At 36.9% G+C, this 12,280-nt stretch overlaps 1 protein-coding gene across 5 annotated transcripts in view; it reads right to left on the reverse strand.

Annotated features, from left to right (window-relative positions):
• Window positions 1–20: 20 nt before the first annotated feature.
• LOC106096383 (zinc finger and SCAN domain-containing protein 22) overlaps window positions 21–12,280 on the reverse strand; it is a 69,257-nt gene continuing 56,997 nt past the window's right edge. For 3 of the 5 annotated variants that reach the window (XM_013264105.2, XM_013264103.2, XM_013264106.2), the window contains 3 exons: window positions 3,246–4,126; window positions 3,083–3,179; window positions 386–937 (listed from right to left, as the gene is read on the reverse strand). In XM_013264105.2, coding sequence (XP_013119559.1) covers window positions 765–937; window positions 3,083–3,179; window positions 3,246–4,126 — 1,151 coding nt within the window. In that variant the 3' untranslated portion in view covers window positions 386–764. Of the gene's footprint in view, window positions 241–385; window positions 938–3,082; window positions 3,180–3,245; window positions 4,127–12,280 lie in introns of those variants that run through there. The other 2 variants (XM_059362600.1, XM_013264104.2) reach the window with 2 other exon arrangements.

Here is a 12,280-nt window from a genome sequence, read left to right on the forward strand (position 1 = left end):
TTTGCATTTTGTTTCGTTAAAAAAAAATAAATTGGTATTACATGGGATTTTGTATTCGTTTTTCGCTTCTTTCTTAAATTTTTAGTTTTTTTTGCTTTGTTTTTCTTTTTCTGTAAAATTGGTTTTTGTACATTTTAATTGCTATCATTTCAGTTAAATTTTTGTTGTTTTAAATTTTCTCCAGAGAATTTTGGTAGTGTTTTTGTTTTGTTGTTGTTGGTTTCTAAGCATTTTGTGCGTCTTGTGTTGTTTAGAAAACATAAAAATAAACAAAAAACAAATAAAAAGAAAACAAATTAAAAATCAAATAAAACCATCATCAAATAATGAAAAATTCAAAAAAAAAAATATTTCAAAACAAATTTTAAATTTTTTAATTTTTTTTTTTCAAAATATGATCGCTTAGCAGGACATTCGGTAAAGTTTTATAATATTTCTGAAATGTGAAACTCATCTTTCGTTGAAGGGTCCAACATCTGTAAATACATATGTTAACCCTACATGCATACAAGAAGTCTGCTAAATACTATTCGAATCCCTTGAGAGCCTTGTCACTCTCGTCAGGGCTGTTGTTTTACCAATTTTTTTTTTGAGAAAAAATAATATTATTATTTATTCTCGTATACATATCGTCAATAAGGTGAATAGTATTTCAATAACGACGTTGTTGTTGTTTCTATTTTGACTTCCCATATTCAAAAAAAGAGTCTCACATTTTGTGGTAGAAATTTTATAACAATTTACCAAAAGTCCTTGTACGAACCTCAGGAACCGTGTAGCGAATTATTCTGATTACTGTTGTTGTTGTTATTATTGTTGCTGCTGCTATTACCATTGGTGCCAGTAGTGCTAACGTTTTGTGCCGAAACCTCCGATTTGACGCGGCGTGCAATGTGAGAACGTGTATGCTTGCGTAAATGATCTTTGCGATAGAAACCTGTAACGAAAGGAGATTAGGAGAGAGAAAAACGAATAAAATTGGGTTAAGATAAAATTATGAAAAAAAAAAACAAAAAGCAATTGCATGAAAAATTGTTATATAAACAAAAAAGAAATACCCCAGTAAAAAGTTGAAAATTCGGGATAAATTTTATCTAATTAGATAAAATTTGTCCATTTATATCTAACAGTAGATATAATTTTATCTGACCATATAATTTTTTTTTTTACTCGGGGGGCCGAAGTTGGAGCTATTTACGGAGACTTAAAGGCTGGTAAGCACCTCAAATTTTTGTTGCTATCAGATATGTATTGAAATATACTAAACGAAATTTCCGGTTCGGATAGCGTCACCAAAAATTTTCTTTGCGTAACAGGGTGGCATAATAGCATTGGAGAATGAGAATGCATGATTTTATAGCTCCATGCAAATAATTTTCGCTAAAATGTACTTCATTAGCCAAAAATGATTAAAATCGTAGAAAATAATGGATCGATGTTTGTCGCCATCTTGTAGTATACGAACATTTTACTAGTGGTGCATAGCCAGCTTACAGCTGGTTTGCAGCCAAGACATTTATGTCGCGACTGAAAAATAATTGTCTAATTGCCGAATTTTAATCATTTTTGGTTAAAACCTAAACTAAAATTAATCGTTTTAATTTGCAAATAACTTAATTCATATTGCATGGGTCTATCAAAACTTACAATTTAATTATGTCACCCTGTTACGCAAAGAAAATTTTATTTGAGCTGCTTACCTGCAACCGTAGTGTTCGGTAACGAAAATTTCTCTTAGGATATGTCAATGCATTTCATATGTTAACGAAAATTTCGCCAGAGGTGTATATTTTGTAAGTTAAAAAACCTGGACAGCGAGTCACTAGGACCTGATGGAGCCTTTTCGGGATTACTGCAAATAGAGGCGAACAATTGTGCACTCCATATCAGCGCAGTATACACTCCTAAAGTGGCAAGAAAAGTATATCTTAAATAATCTTCACATTCTTTCTAACTAAGAGCATGTAGTGTATACCGAGATAGTTGCGCAGATTATCATGATAAGAGACTCCTTTCTGGATAATTATTTATTATTTTGTTCGTTTTACGGTATTAACTTTGATAATGGCGTGCATTACCGATAAATCTCTCACAGCTGTTCAGCTGTAGTCATTCACAATAACGATAGAAGTTCAATGTTGCAAAAACAATATTGCTTTAATACAGTAGTTAGCCTGATTACTCCGAATATGCTATGCAGAAAGGCCTTAAGAGTCTTGTAGATGGCATACAACTGGGCTAGACTTGGGGGTTTGAATTGTAACCCAGAGAAGACTAAAATCTGCCTGTTAAAACGAAGGTGGGTCAATTTGACGTACCACCTTTCCTCGAGAGAACAATTTCAATATCCGACAAGGTTTAATATTTAGAAGTGATCTTGGACAGGGAACAGAACTGGAAATGTCGCATTCAGAAGCGTATCGAGAAGGCTCGCAGAGGTTGGGCACTATGTAGACGGGCCGTAGGCTCGAAATGCTCGAAATACTTACTTACGTCTCAGTAGCGGTGGAAAAAAGTGCAACCTAGGGATAATACAACACGTTCAGAGAACATGTCTTGGCATAGACGGCGCGATGAGGACCACGCAACTTTTGGTATCATAACGGGACACATAAAACTACGAGCGCACCTATGCGAAGTAGGTGCGGCAAGTGATCAAACGCTGGAGCATTTCCTGCCCGGCTTTCGCGGCTAAACAGACATCGGCACTTAGGTGGGGACACAACATCAAATTTGAGCCGACTTTGTGGCGTGGAATGAAGAAATTTTAGGGATTTTGTTAGAAGCACCGAATTCTTGAGTTTTTTTTTAGGGTTTTTGTTGCATGTCCACAGTGCCATGGGGCGAATTAATATCCGCACCGTCTTTTGAACTTAACCTAACCAAGTCCGATTATAATGCATATATCGGTAGTTTGGTGCAACATAATGGTACTGAACAGCTCCAACGGATGTCTTTTAATTTCGGTGTCTACATTGTAGATCAAGAGATCGAACTTTTTTATTGTCTGCAGCAATTTACAAACAAACGTTTTACCTTCTTCCAAAACAAAATAAAAATTATTCATATTCCATTAACTTACCTTTGCCACACTCAATGCAGACATGTTTCTTCTCACCCGAGTGTATAACAATATGAAGGGTTAACTGCTCCTTGCGCTTAAAGGACTTCATACAAATCTAAAAAACAACAATTAAAGAAGCAAGGTGTTAATAGAGGACAATTCCAAACGATCCTCTACTTACATTGCACACATGTGGCCTATCGGGTATATGCGATAACTTGTGACGAGTCAAATGATCCTTACGCTTAAGAGCTGCATTACAAATGTCGCATACAAAACGCCGTTCAACGGCATGTGATATAACATGTTGTTCGATTAAGCTGCGATCCGGATAGGCCATTTGACATTCGGGACAACAGTAAAGTGTTGAACCATCCAACGCTTTGGTTTCACGTATCTCGCCGGGTTTTGGTCGGGGCTTCTTCTCCTTTGGGGGCTTCTTCTTCTTGCCCTTTTTGGCCTTGGTTGTGGTGGTGGTAGTTGTAGTTGTGGTACCATCAGCATTGGTGGTTGTCGTACCATTTGTGACCGGCGGTGCAGTACTTGTTACAACAGTCGTACCATTGGCCACTCCATTTGCAGTTGCCGTGCCATTGACACCATTTGTGCCCATCGCATTGTTGGTAACCATTTGTCCATTGTTCACATCATTCAAATTGGGTATATGACCACCGGCACCATGGTCCATGTTTACGAGACTGGTGGTGCCATTTCCATTGTGGGCATGATGGTTACCATTCACAGCATTGGCATTGCTCGGTGTTAATGCCACACCACCCAGGGCCAAACTGGCCAAATTGGTGCCGTTCTTGAGAACATCATTTTTAATATTAAAACCCGACGAAGAGTCCAAATTGCCCAAATTCAAATTCCCTGAGTTGATTTGTGAGCCCACAATACCTGAGGATTCCTTTTTTATTGTTTCGGAATACTTAAGGAAGTGCTGTATGGAAATTGGCAGTGTAGCGGAGAGCAAATGTGAAGAGTAGTCAACGGTATTGGCTGTGTTGGCCAATGTTTGCCATGATTGATTAACATTTTGTAAAATTTGTTGATTGAGTACTGGAATGAAGAAGTAGAAGAGAAGATATTTAAAGTTAGAAAAATAAAATAAGCAAAAAAAAATCAGTTTTAAATTAGGTTTGGGTCGTATAAAAAAAAAACAATTTCTAACAATTTGTCAGCCCAATTCATTTTTCATAAAACGAAAATATAAATATGGCAACATTTTTGATTTATACTAAATTTATACAAAATTGTATTATAAAAAAAGATTTTTACAAAATATTCATATTCGTGATTCATATTGCGACGTTTTGCACTTTGTTGTTATTGTTGCAGTGTGTTGTACACTGAGGCGGCAGCCTTTGCCGATGAAGGAATCCATCGGGTCAATCCGGTACGTACAAGGCTGTCATTGCTGCACTTTGTAGTTCGAGTCAGCTGTAAACACTGGAATATGGGTAAACTATCCAATAATTCACAATATACAAATAATTCACAATAAGACACGATATCATTCCAAATCTTGCACCAAGGGAACAAATCCCATATTTTTTAAAGCGATCGAGTGAATAGTGGCATATATGATACAGTAGTCATCTGTATCGAATATACACATATTTCCAGTAAAAATCTCACACAAAAGGCAGTAAAAATTGCGGTCGAAAAGTCTTATTGGCCAGGTGCTGCCGCCCTTAGTGTTACATGTTTGTTCATATTACTTTTTTCAACTTGGGGGAAGTACATCTCGAAATTCAGCCTGCAACGCATGTTACTGATCTGTTGTTGCCCTGAAAACCCCGGTTATTGATTCTGTTCCATTGTTGGAGCCGAAACCACCATCTATCTGTATTAAGCGAGCTGTAACCGAACAAATGGGCAAATTTGCTTTGTATTTGCAGAACCAAGGTGTAAGATCCTGTTTTGATGCTAAAAATTTCTCGAGTAATTTCGCTTCTGAAGCCTGGCAACAATTTGAAGAAACAGGAATCCCACAAATCGAGTTCCATACTCCCACGAGAAGTTAGTTTTTTTTTCTGGAGCACTCAAAAGTAATCGATCTCAGTGAAAGTAAAGTAAAAAGTAATCGATCTCAGTAAAGTTCGAACTGCTTAGAACTCACCCTATGTTGAGATTTAAAAAAAATGTTCCCAAATATATTGTGTTTTCTCTGAAAGGTGGGTTTTTTTGGAAACGTCCTCGTATTTCGATGGTATAGCAATTCAGAAAAAATACTTGATGTCAAATTCGACAGATTTAACTAGTACTGAGATACCACTAGCAGAAGCTGTTATATCGAACATAAATACTTGACATCAAATTGGACAGCCTTCACTAGTCCTCAGATACCACCAGTAGAAGCTGTTATATCAGACGAAATATACATATGTATATATATGGGTGCTGTTTCTCAAGCAAACATTTTATGAAATTCTGCATATATAGCAGATCAGCTTTATTTTGAAATTTCTCTTTTTAAATTTTCTCGTTTAATAAAGAAATTACATAAAGCATAATTGAAATTTTTCGATGTTGTTCAATCAGAAACGAAAAAGATTTCGAACATGTAAGTTCAATCGTTCATGTATGTGGTAATTCGGCCTATGCACTGTGTCATTCACAAAAAATATATATCTTCAGTTGGATACAACTGATTGTAAAAAATTATATGGCAATCCTAGGGACAGATGTACTACATAAGTACCAAAAAAACTTGCAAAACATGTGCGGCATTGCAATTCAATAACATGTATAAAAATGTCTACATGTAATTGAATATATGCCATTCACAATAGATGCATATGTTGCCCACACTAAGTTGCGAAAAAAGATAGCATGGCAATACCTGCAAAGAGGATTGAAATAACAGAGAGATTTTTGTGCTCCCGAAATGTCAAGCTTATAGGTATCGGTAATTATTTTATTTTTCTTCAAAGCAAGCAGCTCTGCAAAAAAAAAATTAAAAAGAAATTTACAGCAAAAATTAAAGAAATAACGAAAAGAAAGATATACATATTGGACACTAACCCTGCCGATACCTTCCTTTACGGGAAAGAAAATAATGCATATTTAGCAAATGCAAACGAGAGAGCCGAATTCTGCTTTCGGCATGTTCTTTGATAATTCTCATTTATCTATATTCACAAGCGCCACCAACCATCCCATGTGCAAATTTGAAATTATTTATCCATATATAATTTATCTATGTACATGTGGAAAATGTTGTGACAATCGGACAACAAATGAAACTTGTACCTGGATCACTAATTCGAATCAGAAAATGGTTACTGCAAACTCTAATTCTGTAACTTATAACAGCAACTCAACCCAAAAAAAACGAACAAAGCAAAGAGGAGTCGAAAAAATAGTTCTTTTCATAGTCTGAATATCTTCTTATTTTAATTTAAAACATCAACAATTTAAATGAAATAAGTACGTTATAATACTACTAAGGTGTAAGGATCCGAACGAGCTCTACTGAAGGGCCGAACGGCATATGACTAGGCCAGACCGAGAGGTCTCAATGTTAATAATAGTGAAATATGCCTGTTCACGAGGAAGACGAAGGTGGGCCAATTTAACGCACCACGTTTCCTCAATAAGATGATTTCGATATCTGACGAGGTCAAATACTTAGGTCTGAACTTGGACAGGAAACTGAATTGGTAGTGTCACATTCAGGAGCGTACTGAAAAGGCTCACAGATGTTGGGCACTATGTAGACGGGCCGTAGGCTCGATAGGGGGCCTTAATTGGAGGATAGTCCACTGGCTCTATAGGAGCGTGATTAAAGCAATATTTGCTTACGCCTCAGTAGTTTGGTGGACTGCTATGGAGAAAACAGGTGCAGAGAACATGTTGTCTTGGCGTAGGCTGAGCGATGAGGACCACGCCTACTAGGGCAATGGAAACTATTCTAGATATCCGACCCATTGACATACAGATTAAGTGTGAGGCAGCCACTACGGCTATGAGACTTAAGGCGATGGGAGCAGCTCATACCATCGCGTTATAATCGAGGCGACGATAGGAAACCTGGAAGGAAGGGAAGAGGTTTCCGATCGGATATAAACCTTGAAGTCGAGTGCAAGGCACTGGTGCCATCGGCACAGTCTTGGATTGACGGAACCCTAGTATTGCCATCTGGAAGATTATGTTACACGGATGGACCAAAGCTAGAGGACAGAGTGGGCCTGGGGGTTTACATTAAGAACCCAGGGACTGATATCTTTTATAAACTGCCTGACCATAATACGGTCCTGCAGGCGGAGATCGGGGCAATCACGGAATGCGTGAAGTGGTGTGGTGCTAATGCGAGGACGTCGAGTGTGAACATGTTTACCGACAGTAAAATTGCCATAAGGACAAGGTCACGGTAAGTTCACGAACAGTCTTGCAGTGTAAGAAGGAGATTAACGCCTTCTCTGAGGAAGGCAAAATCCGCATCGTTTGGGTGCCGGGCCATAACGGAGAAATTAAAGGGCAGACGATTTGGCGGTGAAGGCCAGAGGACTGCCGTCAATAAACTTGGTTAACCCGAAGCCTTTCGGGTCGACGCAGTCCGAGTTAAGGGTGTGGGCGACGAATGCACATGCAACATTGTGGAACAGCGAAACGGTCGGTAGGACGGAGAAAGTCCTATGGGGGGATCCAGATCGTGAGAAGACGAGACTTTTACTGAAAGGAAGCAAGAAGGAGGTCAGTATAGCTATTGTTATCATAACGGGGCGCATAGGACTACGAGCTCACTTATGTAAAATCGGTACGGCAAGTGTTAGCATGTGTAGGATGATGATGAGACGTTAGAGCAGTTCCTTTGTCATTGCCCGGCTTTCGCGTTTAACAGATACCGGCACTTAGTTGGAGACACAGTACCAGACATGAACCAACTTAGGGGAGTGGTATTGAAAACAATTAAGGATTTTGTAAGTAGCAAGGAATTACTAACTCAGATTTTCTTTTTAGAAGTTAAATTTAGAGGTATTTAGAGCGTACAACAAGCCGATAAATAGCTTAGGTGTATGTCCATATTGGCATGGGGCGGATTAATATCTGCACCCTCTTTTCAACCTAAGCTATAATAATTATTAAAACTTCAATTAAAACTATTGGGTTGCCCAAAAAGTAATTGCGGATTTTTCATATAGTCGGCGTTGACAAATTTTTTCACAGCTTGTGATTCTGTAATTGCATTCTTTCTTCTGTCAGTTATCAGCTGTTACTTTTAGCTTGCTTTAGAAAAAAAGTGTAAAAAAAGTATATTTGATTAAAGTTCATTCTAAGTTTTATTAAAAATGCATTTACTTTCTTTTAAAAAATCCGCAATTACTTTTTGGGCAACCCAATATATATTCAGTTTAAATTAGTTCTAAAAATATTTTTAAAAAACAGTACCTATTTTTTGTCTTCAGTGTTATAAAATACGATTTCTCCATGTTACGAAGATACGTGAGCCTAAGTGTCGCTATTGAAACCCTGACCTTCAGCATTAAAACGAGACGATACGACAAATAACGAGTGGATTTGATACATCTCCATATGGTTTTATGGCTTGACACTAAAATCATGTAACGCATACCAGAAAAAGACTTTAACTCGAGGAAATTAAAGTCATTTCCTTTTGACCAAGACAAAAGTCCACAAATTATATGTATGTCCTACTTTTGCAATAAAACACACACACACATACACACCACTCCCTTAGGCACATTAGAAAACAAAGTTCTTTAAAAAATTCTCAAGTTTTTTTTTTCTTGTTTTTGTAGGAATTTAAAATTTATTTGCTTAATAACCCAAAAAGGCACTTAGTAACTGTAGGTATATTAAGGAACATGGAAGCAACTTTAAAAAAGCAAAATCCTTGGAAATATAAATCATTACATAAAGAAATGTACCAAAAAGAAAGGAAGGACAACAACAACAACACCAAGGCAACCAACCATTTATAACAGCAGAAGTGGAACATGAAAAATATTGAATTCCAAGAAAACCTACCCCAATGTTGAAAGATGTTGATGATGATAATGATGGTATGCGACTAAGTAGAACATCCATACAAACACACATTCATTGTACCGACTTTCTTCTATGGCAACAGCAAACAGAAAAACACCAAAAAGTAATTTACTTCCTATAAATCCCAGGCTATAACATTTTTAGGCATTCTTGGGCTCGCTTTATTTTTTCTGCTCCTTTTGCTCGCCTCGCCTCGCAACATTTCATTGTTGTACTTTTATAATAATTTTGTATGTAAATGTGTGTGTGTGAATGTAGGCCCAAATCGTATATATACATACAAACTTATGTACCCCTCTTTATATATGTAATATGGTATATCATATATTTACTAACTCAAGGCCATTTATATTCTATATACACCGAAATTGTTTTTTATATATTAGTGAAATATACATACAACACATACAAATAAATATATATATATATATATATAGAGCCAGTATATTTTGTATGTATGTACATACATCATTAAAGACCTAGGCATAGGACAGTTTCTAGAACAACAATAAAAACAACAAGAAGAAGAACAAAGGCAACTAGAAAGAACAGCCAATAGGGAAAAATTCAATGAACGTCGAGCCAACTATAAATGATTAAAAATACTTTAATAATAACTCAGCTCAGAACAATCACCCAAGCAAGCGAGTGAGGACGGAAGGAAGGAAACTAGGAAAATGCCAGAAAGGAAGGATGTTAGCAAGCATAGCAACTTCTAGTTAAGCGACAATAGAGATAACAATTGACATAAATCAAAAACAAACTACAACAAATCATTAGACCCCATCCAAGCGAGCCACTCGCCCACACTAATATGATTGCAAATTTTTAGATCCCATGGGGGGGGGGAGACTTATTATGAGAGGACTTAAAAAAAAAACAAGTAAGAGCGTGCTAAGTTCGGCCGGGCCGAATCTTATATACCCTACACCATGGTTCGCATTTATCAAGTTCTTTGCGCGTTATCTCTTTAAAGACAAACAAAGAATAATGAATAAGAACTGTTATGCTATTGCAGCTATATCAAGTTGTAGTCCGATTCGGACCATAAATGAATTGATTGGTAAACATTGTAGAAGTCATTGTGTTATATTGCAGGTCATTCGGATAAGAATTGCACCTAGTAGGGTCTCAAGAAGCAAAATCGGAAGATTGGTTTATATGGGAGCTGTTTCAAGCTATAGATCGATTCAGACCATAATTCACATGTATATTGAAGGCCATGGGAGAAGCCGTTGTACAAAACATAAACCAAACTGGATAATAATTGCGCCCTCTAGCGGCTCAAGAAGTCAAGATCCAAGATCGGTTAATATGGCAGCGATATCAGGTTATGTATCGATTTGCGCCAAACTAAGCGCAGTTGTTGGAAGTCATAACAAAACACCTCATGCAAAATTTCAGCCAAAATCGGATGAAATTTGCGCCCTCTAGCGACTCAAGAAGTCAAGATCCAAGATCGGTTTATATGACAGCTATAACAGGTTGTTAACCGATTTTAACCGTACTTTACACAGTGGTTGGAAGAGAAGAAGAAAACACCACGTGCAAAATTGCAGACAAATCGAATAAGAATTACGCCCTCTAAAGGTTAAGACGTCAAGAACCAAGATTGGTTTATATGGCAGATATACAGGTTATGAACCGATTTGAACCATACTTAGCACAGCTGAAAGTGATACCAAAACAGCACGAGCAAAATTTCAGTCAAATCGGGCGAGAATTGCGCCCTCTAGAGGTTTGGCCCATTTACAAACCCCACCGACCTACACTAATAAAAAGTATTTGTGGAAAATTTCAAGCGCCTAGCTTTACTCCTTCGAAAGTTAGCGTGCTTTCGACAGACAGACGGACGGAAGGACAGACAGACGGACATAGCTAGATCGACTTAAAATGTCATGACGATCAAGAATATATATACTTTATGGGGTCTTAGACACACATTTCGAGGTGGTACAAATATTGGGTTGCCCAAAAAGTAATTGCGGATTTTTTAAAAGAAAATAAATGCATTTTTAATAAAACTTAAAATGAACTTTAATCAAATATACTTTTTTCACACTTTTTTTCTAAAGCAAGCTAAAAGTAACAGCTGATAACTGACAGAAAAAAGAATGCAATTAAAGAGTCACAAGCTGTGAAAAAATTTGTCAACGCCGACTATATGAAAAATCCGCAATTACTTTTTGGGCAACCCAATAAAATGACGAAATTAGTATACCTCCATCCTATGGTGGAGGGCATAAAAAATGCTAAAAAGCTAAGAAAATGGTTATTAGTTAAGCATCCACATGCAACGAGTTGGTATGGGATTTCCTATGTACTTTGTCAGCCGAACATAGATATTGCTAATACATAGAATCAAGGAATAGGATTCAAAGTAAAATTCAGAAAAGTTACAGATTCACAGAAAAGAGATTTCTAAAATCAAATTGAAAAACTTACCCAATCATAAATGATTCCCATAACTGAAAGCAAACAGCCAAATTTCAAGTACTAGCTTTCGGTGTACAAAAACAAAAATTGATTTTCTGATGTTTTAACCCTTTAAGGACGAATGGGACATATATGTCCCGTTTTGTATTTTTGCTCTAAAATACACATTTATCAATGGATTTCGAAAATTTTGCATTTAATCGATAGAGAACCAATGATAAAAAATAAAAAAATATATTATTTACCGTTTCGTTTTGGTAAGATGTCGAAAACAAAAATGTTTACTATTTTTTTCATTAATTAAAAATGTTCCTATTTCGAAGTTTTGAAAGACTAGCGTTAGGGTTAGATCTAAAGATCTAGAACTGGTCATATCGAAAAGGTTACCCGACCACTGCAGTGTGTATTAAGGAAGTGGTGGAATGGCTAAGATATAATGTCATTACAACGATTGGCATAAATATTTTCTCAGACAGCCAGGCAGCCATTAAATCCCTAGAGAATGTATTTCTGAACACAAACATCGCCCTCGACTGTCGCAGATCTCACAACGAGATGGCTGAACAATTCAAAATTCATTTGTTCCGGATGCCGGGCAACAGAGATATCCCAGGGAATTCTAAAGCAGACGAGCTTGCGTGACTAGGAACTAAGGGGATACTGGAATCTGTAGGTATGCCTCTAGCGACATGTAAGCTAAGTTTTCAGGACCAGGCCCGAAGGGCATCGAATGATAGATGTACACAAAGAGGGGTCTGTAAG

The sequence above is a fragment of the Stomoxys calcitrans genome, chromosome 2 (assembly GCF_963082655.1).
Source record: "Stomoxys calcitrans chromosome 2, idStoCalc2.1, whole genome shotgun sequence".
Lineage (NCBI taxonomy): Eukaryota > Metazoa > Arthropoda > Insecta > Diptera > Muscidae > Stomoxys > Stomoxys calcitrans.